The sequence below is a fragment of the Enoplosus armatus genome, chromosome 8 (genome assembly GCF_043641665.1).
Source record: "Enoplosus armatus isolate fEnoArm2 chromosome 8, fEnoArm2.hap1, whole genome shotgun sequence".
NCBI classification, from domain to species: Eukaryota; Metazoa; Chordata; class Actinopteri; order Centrarchiformes; family Enoplosidae; genus Enoplosus; species Enoplosus armatus.
In genome coordinates this window covers 21,207,566-21,231,611 of record NC_092187.1, presented here as the reverse complement: position 1 = coordinate 21,231,611, position 24,046 = coordinate 21,207,566, and the positions used below count along the sequence as shown (strand labels likewise).

Genomic DNA, 24,046 nt, shown 5'->3' with positions numbered 1-24,046 from the left:
TTGAGAGGTGTGTAATATTTTATCAGCTAATTGACTCCATCAACAAAAACTGAACATAAGCTCCACAGTAGTGGGATTTTGAGCTGGACTGTTGTATGGGATCATATTGGGAGTAGCTATGTGTATCTAAAACTCAGTGTAATGTGCAGTATGTTCTCTAACACACTTCAATTCTTTGGGCATTGATCATCGATTCAAAGTCAGATTGTGGGCAGCAATGCTGATGAATATGACTGGAATGCATTTTCAAAATACATTAAACATCACTGTAAACTGTCACACTGTATAATGACACTAGTCCAAAAACAAGTTTTATTGCCTTCCATATTTATCTCAAATAGGGAAGTCGTCAGTAACCATGTCTGGCAAGGACTTAAAACAACACAAAACCAGGTACAACAAAATCAAATGCAACAAATAATGTTTAGCTGTCCTTTTTAAAAGGATGCCATTGTTTTTGACTAGCTTATAAAAAAACTGCATAGAAAAACTATCATTTTAAAAGCAAATCAATATAAAAGTGACTGCCCCCAATAGCCCCAGAACACGTCTAGTACAAGTTTGTTTGGGGAATAATACAGTATTGTCTGAATGAAACAACATATTGCAAATGCTACAGAGAAACTGAAATATGGCTGATAAATAATATGGCTGACAAGCTAATCTTACATTTTGATTGTTACTGAGTGTTTACTGATCGTGTAACTGAGACATTTTAAAGTCCAACCACCTGTTTCATGGCTAGCTCTGCTAATCTGACCACACCTGTTGTCTGTCACCTGCTGCTTGTCCATTACTATAACAATCTTATCTTTGGTATTGCTTGTGCGACTCTTTCATAACAAAATCCTAAACAAGGTTTTTCTCTGCCCCGTGTGCAGCAAATAGCAGCCTTCCCTCAAAACAGACACAAAAAAAAACAGTTCTTCTCAGTCTTCCACAGACCCTTTTTTCCTTCGTAAGTCACACTCACTCCCTCTAAGCTTTCACCACGTTCATATGAAGTATTCCTTCTTTTCGCTCACAGCCTGGTTACTGTACTCCTCATCAGGGTCCTCTCCTGGAGCCAGCTCCCCTGTCGTCCTGTAGTCTCCTTTGTTGTGGCAGAGATACCGGTAAAGCAGGAAGCCCAAACCAGCTACCGTCAGCAGGATGAGAGCAATAACCACTGGAAAAATAAGGCGAAATATCTTTTGTTTTGAGACATCATTACTTCATAATGAAGTGAGAAGGATAAAGTGCAAACAGTTACCTGCAATAACTGCAGAGTCTGGACCTGTGGGGGCTGCTGTTGTCACCACTGAGGGAAAGAAATTAAAAACAAGTAGACTGTTTTTTAAACTACTGGTGACTGACAACAGGCGAGGTAGAAAGGTCATGAGATTGTTCCGACTGTACAGGATACAGGAAGTAAACGTTGCTGTGCCAGTAATAGAAAAGAAAGTGTAGGAGTTACCCTGAATCATGGTGGTGTCTGCTTGTGTGGGAAGAGATGTTAAAGGCCCCATATCTGATGCTGAACAAAACACAAGCATGACATGTGTTGATAGAGCAGCACAAACTGTAAGGTTATCATATCAGGATACTTCTTGGCTGCAACTTAGCTTTTGAAGCCAAGTGAGTAAGTTCAGAACAGATCAAACACACACACAGTGTACTCACCCTCTGTCACAGTTGTGTTCGTATATGTGGAGAGTGTTGTCGAAGGCACCATGTCTGAATCTGGAAGATAAAAAAGCGTGTACAAAAATGTCACAGTGCTCTATCTCCAGCACACAGTCTGCTAAAAGCGACTTGTGTAACTACATAGCTGCCAGCTGAGGCGGGAATATGAAGTGTTGGGACACACACACGTAATCTGATTATTAAGGGCTGGGACTGAAACAAAACCTATCAACCTCTTTATTCCTGAATCCTCTGTGATGCAACCACTTAATCCGAGAACACCCCAGTGGTAGAAGAAGTACTGAGATGTTTTACTTGAGTAAACACAAATACCGCGCTATAAAACACTCCATTACAAGTAAAAGTCCTGAGTATTAAAGTATTATTAGCAATAGAGCTGCACAGCTGATCAACAGAACATTAATCACAAAAAAAACATTCTTTGGTTCAAGGCTCTCAAATGTGAGAATTTCCAGCTTTTCTTACTATAAATTCAATATTTTGGGGGTTTGGGGACTGTTGGTCCCACAAAACAAGACATTTGATGGATATTGTAATGGACATTTTTCACTGTTTTATAGACCAAATGATTAATTAAGAAAATAATCTGCAGATGTAATCGATAATGACTAATCTTTAGATGTAGCCCTGATCAGCAAGATGTACTTTAAAGTAGCAAAAGTAAAACTACTCATTAGGCGGCATAATGAGTAGAGTGTTATATTATATCATTGATTATGATCACTGACGCATATATTGTTGTATCTGGTGGAGGTGGGGCTAGTTTTAACTACTTTAGTTACAACTGTTTTGTACGTAAAATCTAGTAACTAGTTACTATAGCTTCAAATAAATGTAGTCCAGGGCTACATGTAATGATTATTTTCTCAATTAGTTGATTAATCTGCAGATTATTTTCTCAATTTGTCATTTGGTCTCTAAAACGTCCAAAAAAAACAAACAAACAGTGAAAAATGCCCATATCAAAAGTTGGGGTCAACAAATGTTCAAAATGTGAGACAAAGAAAAGCAAATTTTCACATTTGAGAGACTTGAACCAATCAAATAATCCATTATATAAAATAGTTGCCCATTAATTTAATTTCGATCAACTAATCTTTGCAGCTCTAATGTAGTCAAATGGAAGTTTAGAGCAGCATGAAATGAAGTACTACAGATACATATCACTTCTCACCACTGTAACACACAGCACACACTTTCCTTTCATTTAAAAATGACCTACAAGAATCAAATGCATCACAGCAGTGCCAACCATAGAAAGAAAGACGAGGCTACATGTAGGCACTTAAGGTGGACTTACTATTCATGGTTACTGTTGATTGGCTACCTGTGAGAAACACACAAAAACAAACAAACACACACACCTCGCTGTTATTTCCGCAATATCAAGTGAGCCATCAATGTTGGACATGAATAATTAAACTTAACCGGTCAACACATTTCCCACCATTGTTACCGACACACTTCATTACTCGGCTGACTTTCTTTGTCTTCTAAGTAAACTGGTCAGACTAACCCTGTTAAGGAAAACGCAACTTCTTCTTCTTCGTCGTCGTCGTCGTCCTCATTAAGTTAGCTAGCTTGTCACAAAGTCACTACGAAACTACGCCTGAGCTACATTTTACACACAACAATGAACAATCAGACATTCATCACATCTGTTGAGTGAGAGCTTACCTGGGCGCAGCGGAGCGTGACACAAACACAGCTGTGCTAATCAACTTCTCCCCGAGCTAGCTAACTGCTAAAGGTGGAGAAAACGAACGCACGCTGCTGACTAAAAGTTTGAAATTGAAGCTGTGTGCGAGGCTGTTCAGGCGTGTGAAACGGCGTCTGTGAAATACAGTAAGTAGCTATACTTTTTCTCCCTGCACTCGTGAGTCACGCAGCGCACGCTCTCGATTTCCGCCCCTCCTTTTCCTCCCCCATCTGCCTGTCTGCATGTCAAAGATCGTCTATCGACGAGACGCATCACTCCGACGTTACAAATGTGTAACAGAGCAGAGAAGTGCATTTGATCATTTCTTATTTTGACTGTCCATACAACAGTAAGGACACACATTATTTTTTATTGTTTTAATACAATACAAAAATATCACTTACACGCATACAAAGAAAAAAAACATAAAAAGATCTGGATTGACTGTCCCTGACTTTCTATTCCTGTGGCATATAACTTAGTCCAGTCTCTTATCTTGTTGTTGACACATAAACATTGTCCTTTTTACCCATTTCTCTTGACATCGCACCTCTTGAGCTCTTACCCTGAGTCAACTGTTCCATATCATATATTTCATCCACAATTTTCAGCCAAATTAATTACTTATCAAAAAAGAAGAACTAATTGCCAAAGCCCAAATAGCTTGTTTTATCCAACCAACAATCCGAAATCCTAAAGATCTTTTGTTTAATATCATAGAAGACTGAGAAATCCAGCAAATATTCACATTTAAGAAGCTGAAACCACTGCATTTTAGATTAAAAAAAATTGACTTAAAATAATTAAGCAATTATCAAAATAGTTGCCAATTAATTCAACTAATCATTTGGCTCACTTGGATTTTGTGAGAGGAAAAAAGTATATGTCTTGATAAGCACAATTTCAAAAAATGATCATGTTGTATTCAAATTGAACTGAATGATTTAGTGTTGCACATACATGGTAGTAGAGATACTATGGTAAACTTTTATTTAATATTTAGCAGAGACAGTGCACTACCTTTTCTATTTGGATTCAGCCACAACAAGCTAATACCTCCATTATTCTGAGGGTAGTCTGCAGAAGCCTTCTCTGTAGTGTTGATTTACACAACAAAGTTATGCACAACTATCCATAAATTAGAAAAATACCCCAATAAGATGATGCATGGATATATATTGATATTGTCCAGTCATAACACAACGCGGCTCTCCTTCCTTTGTGTTTTTGTAAACAACAAAAACATATTTTAAAGTCCACCCACTCTCTGTCACACAAGTATGTTGCCTCTCAAGTTGACGGTGTGACAGCTGCAGCTGAGTTCATGTCAGAGGGGAATAATCATCCAAATCACTTGACAGTTAAAATAAAGGGTTCATCACATTCAAATTTGCTTAAACCAGCTAAATTTGCTTGAAGAAAAATCTAAAATCTAAAAAGAAGTGGTTTCTGTCATCATCCTTGTTGTTAACAATTCAAGAAGTGAGAGACATTGTGGTCAATTAACCACAGCAAATATCTGGAAGCTCACATTTAATGTCTTCCTTTTATGAAACACATTTTCTGTCATTGACCTAATCTGGTAAAGACTGGCCTCTCATAGACTATTCCCAACATTTTAGCTCTGAAATACAACTTGTGTTTTGTTTTTTGGGGGAATTTGGTCTAAATAAACTTTGTTTTTAAATGTTTTTAATGAATGACTCTCAAAGCAGAAAGCCATATCTCACAGCTTTTGTTGGGTTCTTGGTGAAGTTAGCTGAGAAATCCAGGCAGAGTGAGAGCTCGTTGTTGTTTGTCCCTATCATTTTAAACCATTGGCAGAGAAGCAACCACAGCTATTGACACAATATTTTAAATTAAAGGCATTTTTATTATTTATCTTTCTGTGTGGAGTTTGCATGCTCTCCCCAACAATTTTGGGTGATTCTAGATCCATGTAGGTGTGAATAACTTGTCTGTCTATATGTGTCAACCCTGTGATTGACTGTCGACATGTCAGTTAGGGATTTATTGTGTACATATTTCATAATCATGTATCTACCAAATAATTAGAATAAGACAAATTAACGTGATACAAAAAAAGATAATTGTTCAGAATTACACAATGATTTATCTTCACAGTGCACACATGATTGACAGATTGCACTTTTGTGAGTCAAAAAGATCAAACATACTTACATTTAATTCAAACTAAAATGGAAAATTAAGTTCAAAAAATGAATCCCAGCTGAATCCCTGCCAACAAAGCTGTTTTAAAAAGTAAAAATAATTGAAATGTCGTTTTAGTTCAGTCTTTTGGTCAATGGCAACATGAGAGTGAAACTGAGACCACAGCACAGTACATCTGCATACATACTGCACCTTTCTGACAATGTAAACCTATTAGTGCATTTATGTTTGCTAACATTGGACACATAAAATAACTACTCTGATTTTAAAATGTACCTGTTTTGCGTAGAATATAATGGAATCTGTGAGAAGTCTGGTCCAAAAATGACAAAATCACCCTGTATCTCTACTTTTAAAAGGATAGTTAAGCTGTCACAAAAATACAACAGATGAAGCTTTACCCAAACTGTAAACTGTATGTACAACAGATTTCAATAAAAGATATATAAGAAAACTAACAGCAACAAGTCAATGCACAGTACATCATTCATGACACCACAGTTGGACACTTCAGTGCGGCTGTCTCCACATTTTTTCTCTTGTGCAGCTGTTGACTTCAATCTCGTCTGTGCCTCTCTGTTCAACACAGGGCAGACAGGGAGTTATGAACAGCTCAGTCAAATACAGACACAAGATAGAAGACAGACTGTGTGCATGAAAAACATACAAACCTTGATTTAAAATCTGAATACTTTAAACCTCTGTGGTTTTTGAGTCCACTGATGCCTGTTTTTCTGCCGCGACATCCTAGATGGGACATAAAGAAAAGCAATGGTAAAACAGGTCATGACAGAAAACAATAGTATTTACATAGAGGAGGTCTGCGTCACCACTCCTCAGCTGTGTGCTAATCAAATGACAAACCTTGTGAGGAATGTTCAGGTCCTTAGTGTCAGAGTTAAACCCAGAAACGTCACCATTCTTCAGTCCATTTGGTTTAGGAGTGTCGAGGTCTTCCAGGCTGCCTTCTTCAATGTGCAGCGGGCCGCAGTCTGCTGCAGACAGCTGGAGCTCCAAGCTCTCTGAATCACAGGAGTTGTTCAGTTCAGAGCTGCTCTCACTCGGTGAAGCTTTCTCACCGTCTCCCTTAGTATCAGACTCTGCAGGAGGCTTAGGCTCGGACTCCTCTTCCTTCATGTCCTTCTCCTCTTCCACCTGATTGCTGTCTTCTCCCGACTTCAGCTCGTTTCCAGACGTCCCGGCTGCAGGGTCGTCCTGACTGTGGCTCGATCCTGCATCCAGGTCCCTGGACTCGGAGGTGGGGCTCTCCAGAAGAGGTGGTTGCGGGGAGACTGCAAGGGTGCTGCTCTCTCTGGACGAAGTGCTGTGGCGAGGTTTGTCTGGGGACCTGAAACTAAACCTCTGGCCAGGTTTGGGACTATAGCTCTTGTGAAACTCAGAAAAGCTGGCTTTCCAGGCCTTAGGGGACATCAGAGTTCGTCTCCTCAGGGAGCCATACCTGAAATATATAAGAGTGACATCAGACTAAAATCAAGGAAATGTTTGAATATTTTGCTCCAAACCCCAAATAGACTCAACTTATTAAAATGATTAATCCAAAGAGAAAAGTTCATTGGAAATACTGGGGGATGTACAGAATCCAAGGAATCGCCAGAGAAGAAAATATAACAAATAATATAGTAAATATTTGGACGCACAGTGCATCTGTTTGACCACATTTCCATTTTGTGAACTGGTCCTTTGAATAGCTGACCATTAAAACAAAATGTCTAAAAAGAAAAACTTACCGTTGTATTCCCTTCACAGCAAACACTTTGTCTGGATGCTGAGCTTGCAGCTCCTTTATCACATTGTGCAGATCAAGGTTGAGCTAAACAAGGAGAGGGCAGGTCAAAACTATTTTATAACAGTGAATATTGTGTGCCAACCGACTTTAGATGCTCGGCAGCTCAACACAGAGCAAAACCTACCGTGCTCATTTCCTTATGGAAGATGTCTCGTAAATTTGACACCGCTGAGAAGACTGAAACGTAGCATCCAATACGGCTAAAAGGGGGAAAATATTAAAAAGATAATGTAAAAACACGTGTACACCCTCAGATATCATATAATAATACAAAATATTCTATCAGACCTCTCATAGAGCACAGGCAGCTCTTCTTTTAACTCCGTGTTGATGCCTTCATAGACAAATTTGGCAGCATTCATCTCTTCTTCCGCCTGCAGAGTGAAACATTGAATTTATGTTAAAGAATGTTTTTCAACAAATAAAGGTTGAAATACACTGTAAAAAACAAAACAAAAAAACAGGGAGAGATATGAACATCATTATGAATCACCTTGTTTATCTTGACATCATCCCTCTTCTTAGCAGTCTGCAGTGCCTCCAGGTGGTGGAGGGAAGAGTCGTAGTCAACCAGTTTTCTTCCCCTCTTGGCTATTTTCTCCTACAGATTGAAGAAGATCCAGATATATTATGTGTGTGTGTATGTGTGTGTGTGTGTGTTTGTTGGTTTTCGTGTCTTTGCTTTGAGGCCTTTTGTCTGTCTGTGTATTCTCCTCTGTTTGCTTGCATACTTGCTTCCTCTCGTCTTACCCTGACATCCGGGAATTGGCTCACATAGGACTCCATGGTGCGTACGGCCTGGTCTAATAGCTTCACCTCGTAGTCATTCCACAGGAGGTCCTCCCCCTTATTAAAAGGCGCAGCATAAATATTGCATTAATTATGTATAACGCGAGGGAGAAAGGAGGGGTTTCGGTCCCCTGGCGATTGTGTGAATCTTGCTGCTTTTGTACTTGCTGCAGCTCTGGGTTTTGTACCATCACTGATGATCATACTGACCTCTACAATGGCTCCTAAATCTTCCTCTCCATCCCAGTCAGTCTCATAAGCGTCAAACAGAGACTGGGAAAGGCGTCTTGAAGCTTCACGCATGTCTGTAAAAAGCAGAATCGTCTATATGAGGCCTGCAGAGGACGCAAATCTACAGGTCTGCAGCATCTACGAGCAAAAAGCATTATCACCTCTAACTGCATTAATGTAGTTCCTCAGGTCCTTGTACATCCGGCTCCCATCAGTCTGCAGACAGACAAGAGGTTTGCATTATTGTCAGTCTTTAGATTTACTTTACTTTTATGGCCAATAAATCATCCCAGTGTTTACAAACAAAGCAAAACATGGTGAGACAGCAGTGGGAATTTATTTGTTTTGAACTGAAAGTAATTGTTTTTCAGTTATTCAAACATTTACATTTACTTTACTGTCCAAAATAAACACAAAAATTCCATACTTCTTATTTTGCCATCGAGCAGAAGAAGGATTACCTGCTGGTCATTGAACTGTTGGAGAGAATGTTCAAATCGGTCGTCTCTGCTCTCCACCGTCTTTCCCAGCCTTTGCAGGACCTGCAGAAACAACACATATCTCAAAGCAACTAAATGGCAGTTAAGTTCTTTCACTTGTTATGGGAAACAAAAACTTGCAGACTGTTACCTTTTCTTTGCCTCTGCTCAGCTGCCTTTGGACTTTTTTAGCAAAGTCACCAGAGCTGCCTTTTGGACTCGTGCTCTCGGCCATATTATGTCTGTGTTTATTCCTGATGATGAAGGGAAACAGAGATGAAGAATGCATTACTTAACAGCGCCCTTTAACATCGGAAGAATTTATAGAACAAGTACAGTTTTTCTTTTTATGGAAGTAATTTCAACATTTGGATTATAGCTAATTATTCTAACAACATTAAGATTAGTCACCCTCTCCAACGTCTAGAGCTCTCTATAGTGACTTCTGCATATAAACAACAAAACCTCTAGATCAGTTTTTGGCTTTAAAATTGCACATTGCTTTACACACCCAGATTAGATGTCAATTATTAGTAGTATTACTTTGATTATACTATAATAGTACAAGTAGTAGTAACGTAACTAACACTACATTAAATTGCCTTATTTTAGTCATATCACTACGTTAGTGCAATACATATATAGTCACACACTTTAGTGCAACACATACATACATATACATTGTTATTGTATATATTTTTACCTCATTTCACTTAAATACTGTAAATGTGTATATTTTGTATTTTCATTTCATTTTTCATTTCACCTCATTTCACTTAAATACTGTAAATGTGTATATTTGTATTTTGTATTTCTTATTTTTATATTTTGTACAAACTTTTAGTTCTAAATTATGCTACTTTCTACTATTGAATGGGAGCACCGGTACTGTACAATTTCCCCCCGGGGATCAATAAAGTATTTCTGATTCTGATTCTGATTCTGATACGACTATTGTACTTTTATATCATATATTATTGTATTATTTTCTATTTCTAATAAAGATATTTCATAGTATTGTATTATTATTGTATGTGTATATTACTTTTACTGCACATATATTGTATATAACACTATAGACATAATGTATATGTATTGTACTACTACTGGATTTAGCAATGTCCAAATTATTGTGTATAATGTATATAGCTTTTTAATGTTAATATCTCTACTTTCCTTAACTTATCATTTTATTTTTGTTTATTTCATTCAAATAGTTCTTCATCTGTTTTCTTACCTCTCAGTCGTTCTCTGTGCTGCTGTAACATGCTACTCTTGTGAGTTTTTATAAGAGTATTTAAATGTACAGCTGTGAATACTTCCTCCACTACTGAGTAGAAGTATAAAGTAGTAGTAAATTAAAATACTCAAGTAAAGTACAAGAAGCACCACTCGAGTAAACACACTTTTACATATAATAAATAAAAAACATATACAAACATATCATATTTAATGTATATTATACTATATGTATTACTATGCTCATACTATACTTTATTACATTGTATATTCTATGCTATATGCTGGATAATTTTAGATATTTTACATTTACATAATGTACTACATCATCTTTATACAAACAAACTATTGGAGTACAATTACTTATCATATTATATATTATCCTGGTATACGTTGTTAGAACCAAACTACTATGTCACTATCTTTATTTTTGTTTTCTTATTTTTTTATTACAATTTTTCTATATTATTATCTTACATCCCACCTCTGCCTCTCACAGTGACCCATGGACTCTCCCTGCGCCAACTTAATCTGATCCTCTGATAACTACAATACCCAGAGTGCTCTGCGGTCAAGCACCTCCCAGTAGCAGAATGGCCGCGGCGAACTTTAACCAGAGTGTTTATATTTCTTTTGGTGTCGGAGGAGTGGCCCTATGACAGACCGTCAGATTCCCGTTCTGCTCGCCGACCTGCAGGACGTGATCATGGGGAGCACTCTGGTCAAATGTGCCGCCACCGACCTGGGCATCCAGTGGGCCGGCTGGGCCCTGGCCGCAGCCTTCAGGACCGAGAAGTTTTATGATTTGGCAGGTATTGTGGAGGGGGGGCTGGGGAAACATTTCCCTTCCTGGGTGTTGATTTGCGGCCATGTGAGGACCCGTTTCACAGCCTGACTTGTTATTCAGCACAAGTCATTACTGCAAAACTGGACTCGACAGAAAAGCGAATTAAGCGATTAAACAGAAAAACTACTTGAGCAGAAGTCAGCTGTGGGCTTCATTAATGTAATTTAGGTTGTTTTTTGGGGGGGGTGTTGCGCTGCACTCGGATGTTGAACTGTCACTATTATAAAACGCGTGTTATCTAAAACAGATTTGTTGTGAAACAGCAGGAGACCTCCTCCTTCATTTTAAGACGCGGCACATTGATCCAATCCGCTTAACATCATGGTCCTGTGGCAGCAGGGGCGTACAGAGGGATCCTGGGACCCTCTTTTTAAACCAGAGAGGGGCCCTCTTCTGTGGGCCCCAAGCAAGAATTGACACAGCGAGACTGCCCACTTGTGATTTGTCTCACTTTGCGTTTGTAAAATCTGGTTAAAAAAAAACAAAAAACTGCCTGAACTACATTTAAAACAGCAGTAAAAGTTTAGTAATGTCATTTTAACAACATTAATCAAATAGGAATTCCTCAATGTTCTGATTCAATTCTTAATTTATTAGTGTTCTCTAGAGCTGAAACAATTAGACGGTAGGCGGTCAATAATTGAGTATATTTTATGTCATTGATAAATGAGCTAACATTCCCTAGTTCCAGCTGTTCTTGTCTTATGTGATAGTGAACTGCATATCTTTTGGGGGGGGTTTGTGCTTTTGGCAAGCAAAGGGAAGGTGTCACCCTGGAACCATTCATTTATCAGATTGGCAGATTAACCGATAATGAAAGTAATCACCAGTATAAACTTTAGTTGCAGCTGTTGTATCGTCACATTTTACCCAATTCGATTTTTAATGAGGTGATTGACAAGTTCTGTGCATAAAAAGTGAAGTATACGACCAATGACGAAGTAAGAGACTGAAGTCAGGCTGTCAGGTGCCTGTAGGCTCAAATACAGTTATCAAATCATTTGTTACATGTGGAACAGTGCAGCTTACCTGTCGACACCTACGACTTGATTTCTTTGTAATTTCACAAGTGAATCACCTTGACACGTCTCTTTTTACTCGTCCTCTTCTGGTTCTCCCCTTTCGCGCTGTGCTCCTGGATATTTTACCCTTGAACTTTGGAACCAATTGTCTGCAGTATCCTGGGTAAAAGATTTATTGAACACGCCTTACTCTGCAACAAGTAGAGCCATTCGCCATGCCCACGGCCCAACTCTCTCTCTCTCTCTCTCTTTCCCCCCACCCCCAGGATCTGGCACATTTATACTGCTTGCCCACCTGAGTCGTATCTGGGGAGGAGCCAGTCACGTCCGTCAGAAGGTGCAGACTGGGTTGGTGACAGCATGGGGACTCAGGTAAGTAAGCCATCGATATACACCCAGTGACACCCCTGCACAGTTGAATAAATGCAGAGCATATCCTCTTGCATTTAAAACCCCGCAGAGTTTTGTGTAAGCTATGGAGGGTCCTTGGCGAGGTCAGAGGAGGAACTAATGAATGTGGAACCTTAAAGTCAGGTTAATGAATAATGCCTTGGTTAATATGAATGGACGTTAACCGTGTCCTTTCTGCAGGCTGGGAACATTCCTCTTCATGCGGATCTTGAAGGACGGTCATGATCGCAGGTTCAACAATGTCAGAGACAGCCCAGGGACTTTCTTTGTATATTGGACTATTCAAGGTACTTGGAAGTACTTGGAAATGCCTTCCTCTCATTGCTATAGTCCTTGACCAACTCAGCGCCCAACTGAAGGGAGGGTTGCTTTGTATAAATCACTGTCTAGTTGAATGTTTTGGCTCTTTATAGATGCATTTATTCTACGTAGGCGCTCTTACAGTATTAAATGCATTTAGATCATGGAAGTATTAAAGCTGGTTGAAGATGATTCATTTTCCCCCGGTTTCTCTCAGCCATGTGGGTATTTATGACCCTCCTACCCACCCTCATGCTGAACACTGAGAAGCGAGATGTGCCTCTGGGAACGAGGGACTATATTGGCTGGACTGTATGGGGCCTTGGCTTCATGACTGAGGCGATTGCTGACCAGCAGAAATGGCTTTTCAAGCGTGACCCAGATAATGCTGTAAGTTAACAGACCTCGGGTTGTGCAACCCTAAACTGCATTACTGCCTCATTCGACTGCAACAATTGTATTGTCCAATTTGCTTTTGTGCCTCCAGGGGAAGTTCATCCAGAGTGGACTGTGGGCCTACAGCAGACACCCAAACTATTTCGGAGAGATCCTGCAGTGGTCGGGTCTCTGGCTCTCGGCCTCATCAGTGATGCAGGGATCCCAGTACCTGAGTGTGGCGTCCCCTCTCTTCGTCTGGTTCCTGCTGCGTTACGTCAGCGGCATCCCCATCCTGGAGAAGCAGGCCATGAAGAAGTGGGGATCTGACCTATCCTTCCAGGACTACATCAAGAACACTCCTCTCCTCTGGCCATGGCCTAAATTTTGATGTTACATACTTTGTTTGAACATTATCTCAACTATTGTACCAATAATTACCTCACACAAAAGGTTTTTCTGTAAAATAAATTCCAGTTTATCATTCCTAGTCTTTACATAATAGCCTTCTGTTTAAGATCTCTTTGTGGCAAGTCGTGATTGAGAGGTAAAGAAGTGCATTGTAGTCAAGACAATAAAGCTACCCTTTGAGCGAAGGAGGCCATCAATGTCAAACTGGAGGCACCACGAAAGCTGCCAGTGCGTCATCAGAATCTGTAATTTTCTGAAACCAACAATCTGATATTTACACCCATTTCACTCAGTGACGGAAGGGAAGTCAGGGTTTAAACGTCTTTTTTCATCTGGTTACACGAAGAGAGCAACACTACAAATGCATTTAAGGAGAGATGCCCCCCCTCCCCTCTGTTACTACCAGCTTTTCACCCCACTTCCAGTGTTGACTGCTCAGAGCAGTTATTAACACTTCAGTTTTGCTCTCCAATGGTCAGGCGACACGTTACCCTTACAACGCTGCCCTAACAACCCTTCCCAGGCAGTTTAAGTCCCATTCACACCTTTACTCGTGCAACACATTTCATGACAGCGAGGTGCGCTGGTGACCCACATGTGACCTCAACCACTCTCAAGGTGTTAACTAACCTACAGAGGTTAAATGCAGAGGACTCCCCACATCAGCCAGAACTGAAGCCTCTTCAAGAATCTAAAGTGTAGTTGCCTTTGACTTCTTATATAAAAATGACTACAACAGGACATTTAAATGTATCAACCTGGATCGCAAAATCTTCTTTTACACCCTCCATTTCAGGTTAAGGTTCAGAAAGCTAGGAAACAGCACTGACCATTTAACAGAAGGCACACGAGACATTTTTTTTGTAAATGTTAGAAATGTATTTTATAAGTTACATGAATTTTAAAGCGTGTATTTGTGTACAAAATTTGTGCTATAGTATAGTTAATCACATAATGCCACAGTAAATGAACTGGCTAATCTTACAAAGTAATTGCCTTTTGCATGGGATTGCTTAAGCAGCCTCCCACAGTACAAACATTACACAGAGCAATAAACATTAGAGGAGCAAAAGGATCTGACAGAGATCACGGCCTGTCACATAAACCAGTGAACAATGTTCCTGATGATCACTGGCAGTGCAGGATATACTGGAAGACACAATGGCAGTGACGATTTCTAAATTTTGTCCCCTTTTTTTTTCAAGAGAGTAATGCCAATCACCAATAACATCCCACCTGGTCAAGATGAAAGATGATGACCGAGGAAGATTGTGCCGATGAGAAAGGTCTGCCTTGAGGTCCGAGAACTACTGTTTGTAGTTACAGCAAGAAAAGGACGGGCCATGTGCGACCTTTACAGCACAATTAACTGGTGGATGAAGACAATTAAAACTTAAAACTCAAACATAAACAAACTAAAAAATGTTACTAGCAGTCACACACTCAAATACAACCTAGAATGAAATGCCTAAGAATCAGTTTTTCAACTTCTGAGTGACACATGAGCTGAAAAACTTAGAAGCAGGTCACAATAAAACATATACAGTACATATTTTCACCTATGCGCACATCTTTCAAAAAGAGTAATATGCAGTACATTCTCATGTGTTACGAGGTGAAATGAGAATGTCTTGTTAAACATTTAGCAAAAGCATCAGCTCTAAAGACACACGGGTGTGCATAGATGGGAAAACCTATTTTGTAAAAAATAATAATAATCCTTTCACACGTAAAATCAGCAAATTCTTACCATTGTGAAATATTAGAACGATTATAAGTAAGACGATTTATAGCTATTATCAAAACAGTACCACGTTATGTGTTATGCATGAATACAAAAATGTATTGGTTGTTATTGCAGTATCAATGCAGGGTTAAGTGTAGCTGCTTTGGATTATTTGAGGAGTGGAGACGCAAAGAATTTTCCTTGGCGAGAAAATCCGACTGCTGATTTGCTCTTGCTCCCAAATCTGCAACAAAGAGTGCACATAATGACATTTAATGGAATTAGGAGTCAGAGTCAATAAAGCAGAGTCAATGAAGGATAATGAGATATTGTACAGTAGATTAACTTCTATGAAAGACGTTCAAAGGAGTCAGCTTTTCTCTAAAGCTGAAAAAAGAAAAACATGCTCTGTAGCTTTCCTGAACATTTGAATCAGCAGTACACAACAGTCATTCTGGAGGCCATTAATCATGAGATTATTGATTGGAAAACAATGTCAAAGCAGGGCAGTAGAGGGGACTGGGCATGTGTGTTTACCTGGGTGTCAGAGTGGACTTCATGCGCTGAGACAAGGAGCTGGAGGAGGGGGTTTTATTTAGCTGGTGCTCTGGAGTGGTCAGAGGTCCCAGCATGCTCACTGCAACGGCACAAACATTACAATGAAACGTCAACCGGCAAACAGCTGTGCTCAGACTCACACAAGCGCTGCAGAGCGACACACAAAGCTTAGCCAGCTCGTACTTCTCTCAGGGGTGGCATAGCAGTTTGCATTCTCAATGATCAGGTGATCCAAGTTCGGCTGCTCGTTTTCTGCCATCACAAACTGGCCCCAGTAACCCACCGGCAGAGCCAACAGACGCTCCACGACCTGAACAGAAAGTAAAAATGTAAAAGATAGCGAGTTATTTCAGCGAGTTGCCTCATTCTCTTCCAACAGTGGCAGGCTGTTATGTATATGCCAGAGGGGAACTACAAAAAAAAGTCTATGGCATTGTGATGGTGTTCTGAAGTGTTGTATTATATAGTATATAGCTTTTTGGTGATTTCTATATGTAGTGGCATGTCAGTCTCTGGATTACAAAATTAAAATTGCTGTAATGATGATTATTCATCACAATAATTCGTTTTTTTTAATGTAAAACAATCCTTTAATACTTTCTTAAAAACATTAAAATCTCATCTAGACTTTTAGACCATTTTTGATGCTCATTTTTGCTTATGGTTGGCATTTTTACAGCAGTAGCCATTCAATATATTTACATTCTGTAATTACCTCTCTATAGTAGTTTTCTGGATTCAAACTGCCTCATTACACACGAACGATTCACAGGAACCAAAACACGCATGCACTCCACCGTTATGGCTTTTTAATCTTATCTCGTTAATATCTGCCTCACTGTTTACATTACATAGTTAGTTCACATTAAAAGCATTCAACTGGCAAAACACGGGCTTTTATTGTGAAGCAGACACGGGAAACAGGACATGGTAGTTTTAAATAGTGTAGGGTGTAATGGAACAAGGAGGAGCAGCCACGGTGAGCTGTTAGAGGAAGAGCTGCAGGCGATAAGCTGCACCTACAACTTCTCAGACCTTTTATTTTCTATGTAGGGAAATGATGTGACTTATTACTGAAGAAACATGATATACAATAGACAAGATGGATCATTCAGGCCTACCTTAGGCTGCCGCTTGGTATCCTGCAGGATTGTCATAGGGTCAGGGTTGGGAACTGCATGACCCACAATGGTTGGACCAAACACTCGAGCCAAGTTACTGATGTTCATCTTAGTATCCAAACTGTCAGCAACTCTGAAAGATTTGATTAGATTCAATTATGTCTCTTTGATGTATATGAAATACAATACACACCACTTAAAGTGCGTTTTAGGTTATATAAACTGAAGTTCTTCAGGAAATGAGATACAGTTGAGGTGTTTATTAAATTCTTAGCATATTTTTGCCTTCAGCCATTTAACCCAATTCAACTTACATGATACAACAAATTAAAAAAAGTTAGAGAGACTTGAGACTTCTGTGAATATCAAATCCCAACACTGAATTTGTAGCAGGAATATGCAAGGCATCAAAGCAGAGTGAATGCTTTTTCAATCAGCAGCATTGGGAGATGCATTAACAGGTATATATTAGAATTATAGTATTAGGAAGAGAGTAGCTGCTAACCTCTGAAGGTGAAGGACTAAGAAAGCCAGTGTGTCTCTGTTGGGCTGTGGCAGGTCACTGATGGTTTGGTACATCAGAGCTATGCTGTTGTCGTCGTCTGAAACCTCTGAGGGAGAAGAAAGAAAAACAATTTTGTCAGCAGAGACCAAGAAATAGGAGGTTGCATTGATGTATTAACAACTTGAGAGAAAATGCATCTGACTCCAGTTACATAAATACTACAAGGGCTAACATAGTGAAAGATCAATCTCTTTTTTGTTCCAGGCAACTTCCCGCCTGAGGTTTCCGTCACTGCTCAGAACAAATTGCAAAAACAAAGTAGAGCTCACTCATGAAACTTGCATTTAATGGGTAAATGTCTGCTGTCCATTACAAAGATACACACATTTTCAGCCATTTCAATATCTACTATAAATTGCTTTTATTTAGTGTGCCATTACGTTTTTTCTATGGAGCCCTCTGTATCAGAAACTGCTGCCAAAAACACAAGCATCTTTTTTTAAACACCAGTCTCACACACACACACACACCAGCTGCGTCCATGAAAGGACGGTTGAGGCGGAAGGTGAGAAGAGGTTCCTTGAGGTTCCTCAGGAAGTCCTTGAGGAGGCCAGTGATGGCATTGACATCATCCACCTTGCTGAGCACAGGGACAGTTTTGCTGCGGAGAAACTTCTCCTTCAGCTCCTTCACTGTGCGTTCAGCACCGGACAGACGGTACAGTCCAGCCTGAGAGGGAGGAAATACAATTAGCCACCATTTACAGTTGAATTTGCTTCAGTGAACAGAAGTAACTGTGCCCAGCCATTGGTAGCCAAGAAATGGTTCCAGCACAAAACTTGTACACGTAAAACCACAACTTTTGTTTGTGTACAAATTAAACTAACAAGATACGAGTAAATTACTGAGCTGTAGTGGTACTGGTAGGTGTAATTTTGAACAGAGCCAGGCTAGCTGGTTCCCCCTGCTTCCAGTCTTTATGCTAAGCTAAGCTAATTGTCTCCTGGCTCTAGCTTTGTACTTGGCGCACAAAAGGTGAGTGGTATTAATCTTTTTTTCTCTATCTGGGCAGTTAATCAAATATGCATTATTTTATGTGTTTCTTAATATCAAACCATTCTTTAAAGTCTGACCTTTCCCACTATCCGAGTAGAAGACATTTTCTTTGCAAACAGCTGACATAACATTGTCAGGTCTAGGGCCATGAAGATAAAAGGAACCATTTACAAGAGCGACAGAAGAAGTGGCACATTTGTTTCAGATGGAAAAATGCCAACAGTTCAAGGCCATCTCAAAACAAATGCCATACAAGGCAAGTGAGAAAGTAAGGCAGGCGCAAAACAAAACAACAGAAGGAAGAGACAGCAGCAGTCATACAGAAATCAAAAAGATCTGGAGCCCTTCCACAGTCCAATTACAGATTTAATCTCCCAGGAACAGATTGTAAAATATTAGTTACAGCTCTCTTTCTCAGTTTAAGGGAAAGACATTAAAGATGACTACTGGTGTGCGAGGTGTTATTGTCTTTCACATTTCTCCATATTATTAAGACAAGAAAACACCACTCACCTCATGCAGGCCTCTTTGCTCGATCTCACTGATACAGTGGACTACGAGTGAAGGAATCATGGGCGATGAGTCGGGGACGTAGTCGGCAAGCACACCCTGGAAACACATGAGAAACGGGGTGGATTGTAAACACTGTAATAACATTTTAGAGTGGAAACAAACTTGTGCGTGTACCTGCACATCGAGGGAGAAATCAGTTTCGAAAATGTTTCTAACACACCTCCCCGATTTTGACCGGTGTAGCACCCAGGTTGGGGATGCATGGCAGAGGGCAGCGATCGCGACACTCGGGGTGTGAGACCACCCTGCAGTCACGACACTTCAGTGAAATCTTGCCAAACTTGATCCTCTTGCCACATGGAACGCATGATTCAGGCTTAATGACCTATAAAAAAGACATTCAACAGGATTTAGGAGGCTGGTAAAGATTGTTATGTAGATGTTCAGCCAAACCACAAAATTACACTTTATTTTGGCAAATAAACTGAAGTACATCTTAATGAAAAGATATTTAAAATAACCAGTATTGCCCTTACATCTAAAAAGAAAATGTGCTTTTCTTGTCAGATTAATTCGCTCTGCATTTCTCTCACGCAAATGGCATTCTTACAGTTTTGGAGACAAACTCGTGAAGACGGACACCCCCCTGGCTCTGCGGAGTGCTGGGCTGTGCTTTTATCTCTCCCCCAGGGTTGCCAGGCAGCTTGAAGACATCTTCAGACTTGACAGATTCAGAGTCCCATTCCATGGCAGCTGAACGGGAGATAGAAAATGAATGCCAATGCGTTGAATCACTGCTGCCGCATATTCAGACTCAAGACATCCATACAAAGAAGATATTTTTGTAAATAATATACAGATGAGCGGTCTCCCTCAATCAAAGTATGTTTTGATTTTATTTTGGCTGTATCACAACAGAGAAAAGAGTTATTATCTTGATAACAGAGTTACTGCAGATTGATTTGGTAGGTGATGATTTAACATGAGCTTAGATTTGTCAGTTCTTCATGCTTAAAATGTATTATGTTGCCTTTCCTTCAAAATAAAAGCATGCTTTTTAAAGACTTCTAGAGCAGAGTGATGACAACATTCTCACTCCAATTTTCACAGCAAAAAAAGTACAATATAAAATTGTATCCAACAAGAAGAAAAGAAACTAATCACTAAATCAAGGTTTAACTTGTGTTTGAAGAACCAAGTTAGCTGGCTGAGAATTAACATAATTTAAACATAATATTAGCCTGGCTTAGGCTGCATCATAACAAAAATCTTACCAGTCTTTCTCCTGCTGCGAGTCCAGTAAGGAACACTCTCGATGGTAGAAACTGCCTCCACAGGTCCTCCATCCGCAGGGACAGTAACTGTGGTCTTTGTCACAAGAGTCTCATTACCCTGTCACAAACAAATAAAAAAAAACAGTCAGAATAACCACATACAACCAAACTATGTCAGGGTCCAATAGTGAGTTTTAAGCAAACCATCAGCTTCTGGTTGCCATATTTTAATTGTTTAGATTTGAAGAGATCACGCGTAATAATACCACATATTTCAGCAATGAAAAAGGAGATAACGATAAAATCCCTACCCTGCCTGAGGTTCTGCCTGTTGATCGAGACCGTTTGGAGGCAACTGGAGGACCATCAACATGATTTCTCGAGGAGCGCTGAAATCAAGACAACAGACAAGACATCTTGACCTCCAGTGAATGTGAAGCCATTCTTCCCAAAACAAATGTTTAAAAGAGAAAAGGTACACACGTGCTTAACATACCCTTTTTTCTCGTTTCTTGAGTCGCACTGTCCTCACATTAGAGGAGTCCCAATCCTGTCAAAGATCCAACACATCAGAATCAGATTTCAAAAAGTAAAGGAGACAATTTTATTGTATATAATGTTAATTTAACTCTATACAATACTGAAAAGAGAAGTACTTACAAGGGAGTCATCTGTTTTGTCATAGCTGATATCCGACAAGATGGAGGCGGACTCATCTATAGTCATCAGTCTATCAGGAGCAAAAGAAAATATGTGTTAAGCCAGTCACCAGTATTTACCACATACATTTACACTTGCCTTCATCCAAAGCAAATTGTTTTATTTGTCATTTTATCCTAAAACTTTAAATGGAAATGCATTTGAAAGTTCAGAATGGTTTGAAAGTGTGTTGGAATGGTGCATTCATGTGATAAATAGATGGAGATGGGAATTGACAGGGAAAATGAGTTCCCCAGTTTAAAGTTAGCTTGTGAATTCAATTCTGGATTGCATCCAAGTCTAAAGAGTAAATGTTCCTGCATGCAAATAAACCCCCCCACAAGGTAAACCACCAGGAACACTGTACTGTACAATATATAGCTCCAACAACAGCTACTGTAGCAGACGCAGCACTGATATGGCAAGTTTCAAAAATCTAATCTCAGCATGCATGGCCAAAGACAGGAACTATATACTATACTATATATATTGCTGTATGCATGAGTTTATTACCTTCGGCTGGTATTCAGGCTGGCTGCTGCTTGGCAGTTCGAGTTCAGGAAGGCCAGAGCTGAGCGCTGCTCTGCACTCAGCTTGATGCTGTTCGTGGATCCCTCACTGGTCAGGAGGTCCCGGATCAACTGAATTTGACGGTCCTGTATTACAGAAATGCAAGCACAGCACAAATGAAAAACTCCTTGAAACATTTCAAATAACAAAGTAGACTAAAGCAACACATATCAACAAACAATGGTCTGTATTTGATCCAACATACCAACTTCTCGCAATCAGCCTCAGCCTTTTGTCTGCGCCGGATCTCTACATCTACTTGGTTGCGGGCATGTTTCAGTTTGACCTCCAAGGATCCCCTCTCCGTCTCTGTTTTGGTGAGCGTCTCTTTGCAAGATCCCAGTTCATGCTGACTCCTCAGCCATTTGCGACGGCAGTCTTCAAAGTTTTGTGCCATCTGGATGAAGTCTGGGAAAGAAGATGCACAGTAGTAATGTGGCAGGCATCGGTCTTAAATGATAGGAAGTAAAGATATAACCAAGAATCGTAGACTACTCACTGGGTTCAATGTTCTCATTGAGAAGGTCAACTTGGGTCCTCAGCTTATCATATAAGCTCTGGAGGCTCAGCACAGCCGTCTCCATGATGTTCTATAACTGAAGCGCCTTGAAAGAGATACATTAACTACATTTAATTATAGGACAAACATAGTTATGGATCCATATATTTTGGGCTAGTGTATGGCTGCTTTTCAGCGTAGGTAATTAAGACATCTGGAAAAAGTTAAGTGGGAATGTAAATCATCCTCAAACCTAATGATAACGGAAAGAGACAGCTTTTAATTCGTATAATAACTAGGGTGGTGGTTCTATATAGATTGGGCTGGTGTTTGGCTGCTTGTCCATGCAAGTTAGCTAGTTAAATTAAGACATCTGGAAAACGATGAGCGGAAATCCTCATATCCTCAAACTTAAAGGCAATGAAAACAATGCATCAAAATATCCATTGCTATAGCCCCGTTGTAACCACAGGTTATGTTATTGTTTTAGCTAACTAACATAGCTACATCTCCAGGGAATTTCGTTACACACACTTAAGTTAAGCTAACTCAGTTGAAATAACACGGCGGTTATTACACGTTACATTCTGCTTTAACGTTAGCTGCCATATTAGCAAATATTAGCTACCAACAGTTACCTACCGTTCCGGTACAGGAGAATAGTTGGACAGCAAAACCCTTTCGGCGATGTTTAGCGCACTGCTTCTTTCCTTTTCTTTTTTTTTTAGCGACCAGCTTGCTGTACCTTTGTCCTCATCCTTCAGCAGCTACAGCTTCAATGAGCGCGTTGCATTTCAAATTTCGCCGCTAGCCAATGAGTGAAGAACACTGCGCCGGTGTCACGCCTGATTGAAGAAAATGACTTCCGAGTGCTTATTTTCAAAATAAAACCACCGTAACGGTCACTCGTTGCAGCAGTGCTACCACAAAGGCACAAACTGACCCAAACGAGTACAAAAAATGTCCGTTTGAATATCATTTTAATTTTAAGATAATGTTATTTATAACATAAAGTTATCAGCCAAAAATTAAAGAAACAAACAAATAGATAATCAAAAAGCAGGAATCAAGGAGAAGAAAAACGTTATACTTCCGGTCACAGCTTTCAAAATTGAGTCCACACTAGCGAAGAAACGTTTTCTTGTAGTGTGATGTGGAAAAATAACGGCCACACTCTTGTTTAATTGCCACCATATAGCCAGTGGTGGAAGTTGCAATACCACAGTGTAGAAATACTTTATTACAAGTGACAAGTGGCAGTTTTCTGGAAACATACTTGTGGAGAATGGCCCATTTCTGAATTATAATGTATAATCTGGGATTGTAATTATTTTTAATTACTTTATACACTGCTAGCGTGTGAATTTCCCCCTTTATCTTATATAATGATAGTGTTTTTGACTTTGAAAAAGACACTGACCCCAGTGATCCTCTTTTGAAGAATTTCCTTCATAATTCATAATAATCTTTCATCAATCTTTCAACACTTACTGTGCCCATCTGCGGGTATAATATACTTATAATTTGACATGTGCAGGGCGATATATGGCGTGTTAAAATGTCTCCAGCATCTCTTTGAAGGTTCTTAAGAAATAAAGGCACTGCAGATGACTGATGAGTTTATTATTATTATATTAATGACTAGACTTAGACTTAGACTAGACTTAGACTTTATTAATCCCACAGTTTGGGATGCAGAAACACACAGCAGACAAGCACTGTGTCACTAAGAATTAGAAGTATTTTTTTAAAAAGAAAAACAATATACAAATAATAAATACAGATATAAAAAATATGGGGGACAAAAATAAATATATACACGGAAAATATAAAGTATGTACAAATTGTGCAGATTTATGTGCAGTTAAACAGCAGTAATGGAGTTAAATATTGTTTATCAGTATTCAGTCATAACACGTACACGTATAACAAGCACTTACAGATACAATTTGCTGTTAATCTGTCACTAAATATTTTGTTTATTAAAAATTACTCCATTTTGACTGTCTGTAAGAATGCTGAAACAGCTGAAATCGCCTAGTATAGCTATACACCCA

General features: G+C 39.5%; 4 protein-coding genes across 4 annotated transcripts; 1 reads left to right on the top strand and 3 right to left on the bottom strand.

Annotated features, from left to right (window-relative positions):
• Positions 1-286: 286 nt before the first annotated feature.
• On the bottom strand, positions 287-3,545 carry LOC139288757 (small cell adhesion glycoprotein-like). The gene is made up of 6 exons (XM_070910160.1): positions 3,364-3,545; positions 2,987-3,013; positions 1,663-1,722; positions 1,457-1,516; positions 1,253-1,300; positions 287-1,168 (listed from the first exon to the last, which is right to left on the bottom strand). Exons 2-6 carry the CDS (start codon positions 2,991-2,993, stop codon positions 996-998), a joined length of 348 nt encoding a protein of 115 aa, XP_070766261.1. The 5' UTR covers positions 2,994-3,013; positions 3,364-3,545; the 3' UTR covers positions 287-995.
• A 2,705-nt stretch (positions 3,546-6,250) lies between these two features.
• Positions 6,251-9,098, bottom strand: bin2a (bridging integrator 2a). Its single transcript, XM_070911101.1, has 11 exons — positions 9,015-9,098; positions 8,846-8,926; positions 8,546-8,600; positions 8,364-8,458; positions 8,115-8,210; positions 7,858-7,965; positions 7,653-7,738; positions 7,489-7,564; positions 7,306-7,388; positions 6,422-7,016; positions 6,251-6,304 (listed from the first exon to the last, which is right to left on the bottom strand). The coding sequence occupies exons 1-11, from the start codon at positions 9,096-9,098 to the stop codon at positions 6,251-6,253; spliced, it is 1,413 nt and encodes a 470-aa protein (XP_070767202.1).
• A 1,617-nt stretch (positions 9,099-10,715) lies between these two features.
• LOC139289521 (uncharacterized) lies at positions 10,716-13,643 on the top strand. The gene is made up of 5 exons (XM_070911137.1): positions 10,716-10,914; positions 12,238-12,343; positions 12,563-12,669; positions 12,900-13,072; positions 13,170-13,643. The coding sequence occupies exons 1-5, from the start codon at positions 10,758-10,760 to the stop codon at positions 13,446-13,448; spliced, it is 822 nt and encodes a 273-aa protein (XP_070767238.1). The 5' UTR covers positions 10,716-10,757; the 3' UTR covers positions 13,449-13,643.
• Positions 13,644-15,292: 1,649 nt separating this feature from the next.
• racgap1 (Rac GTPase activating protein 1) lies at positions 15,293-22,074 on the bottom strand. Its single transcript, XM_070910648.1, has 16 exons — positions 21,990-22,074; positions 21,696-21,898; positions 21,434-21,576; positions 20,882-20,951; positions 20,718-20,771; positions 20,533-20,610; positions 20,222-20,339; positions 19,558-19,700; positions 19,168-19,332; positions 18,948-19,043; positions 17,909-18,107; positions 17,379-17,484; positions 16,874-17,006; positions 15,936-16,062; positions 15,732-15,831; positions 15,293-15,438 (listed from the first exon to the last, which is right to left on the bottom strand). The coding sequence occupies exons 1-16, from the start codon at positions 22,072-22,074 to the stop codon at positions 15,363-15,365; spliced, it is 1,896 nt and encodes a 631-aa protein (XP_070766749.1). The 3' UTR covers positions 15,293-15,362.
• Positions 22,075-24,046: the final 1,972 nt, after the last annotated feature.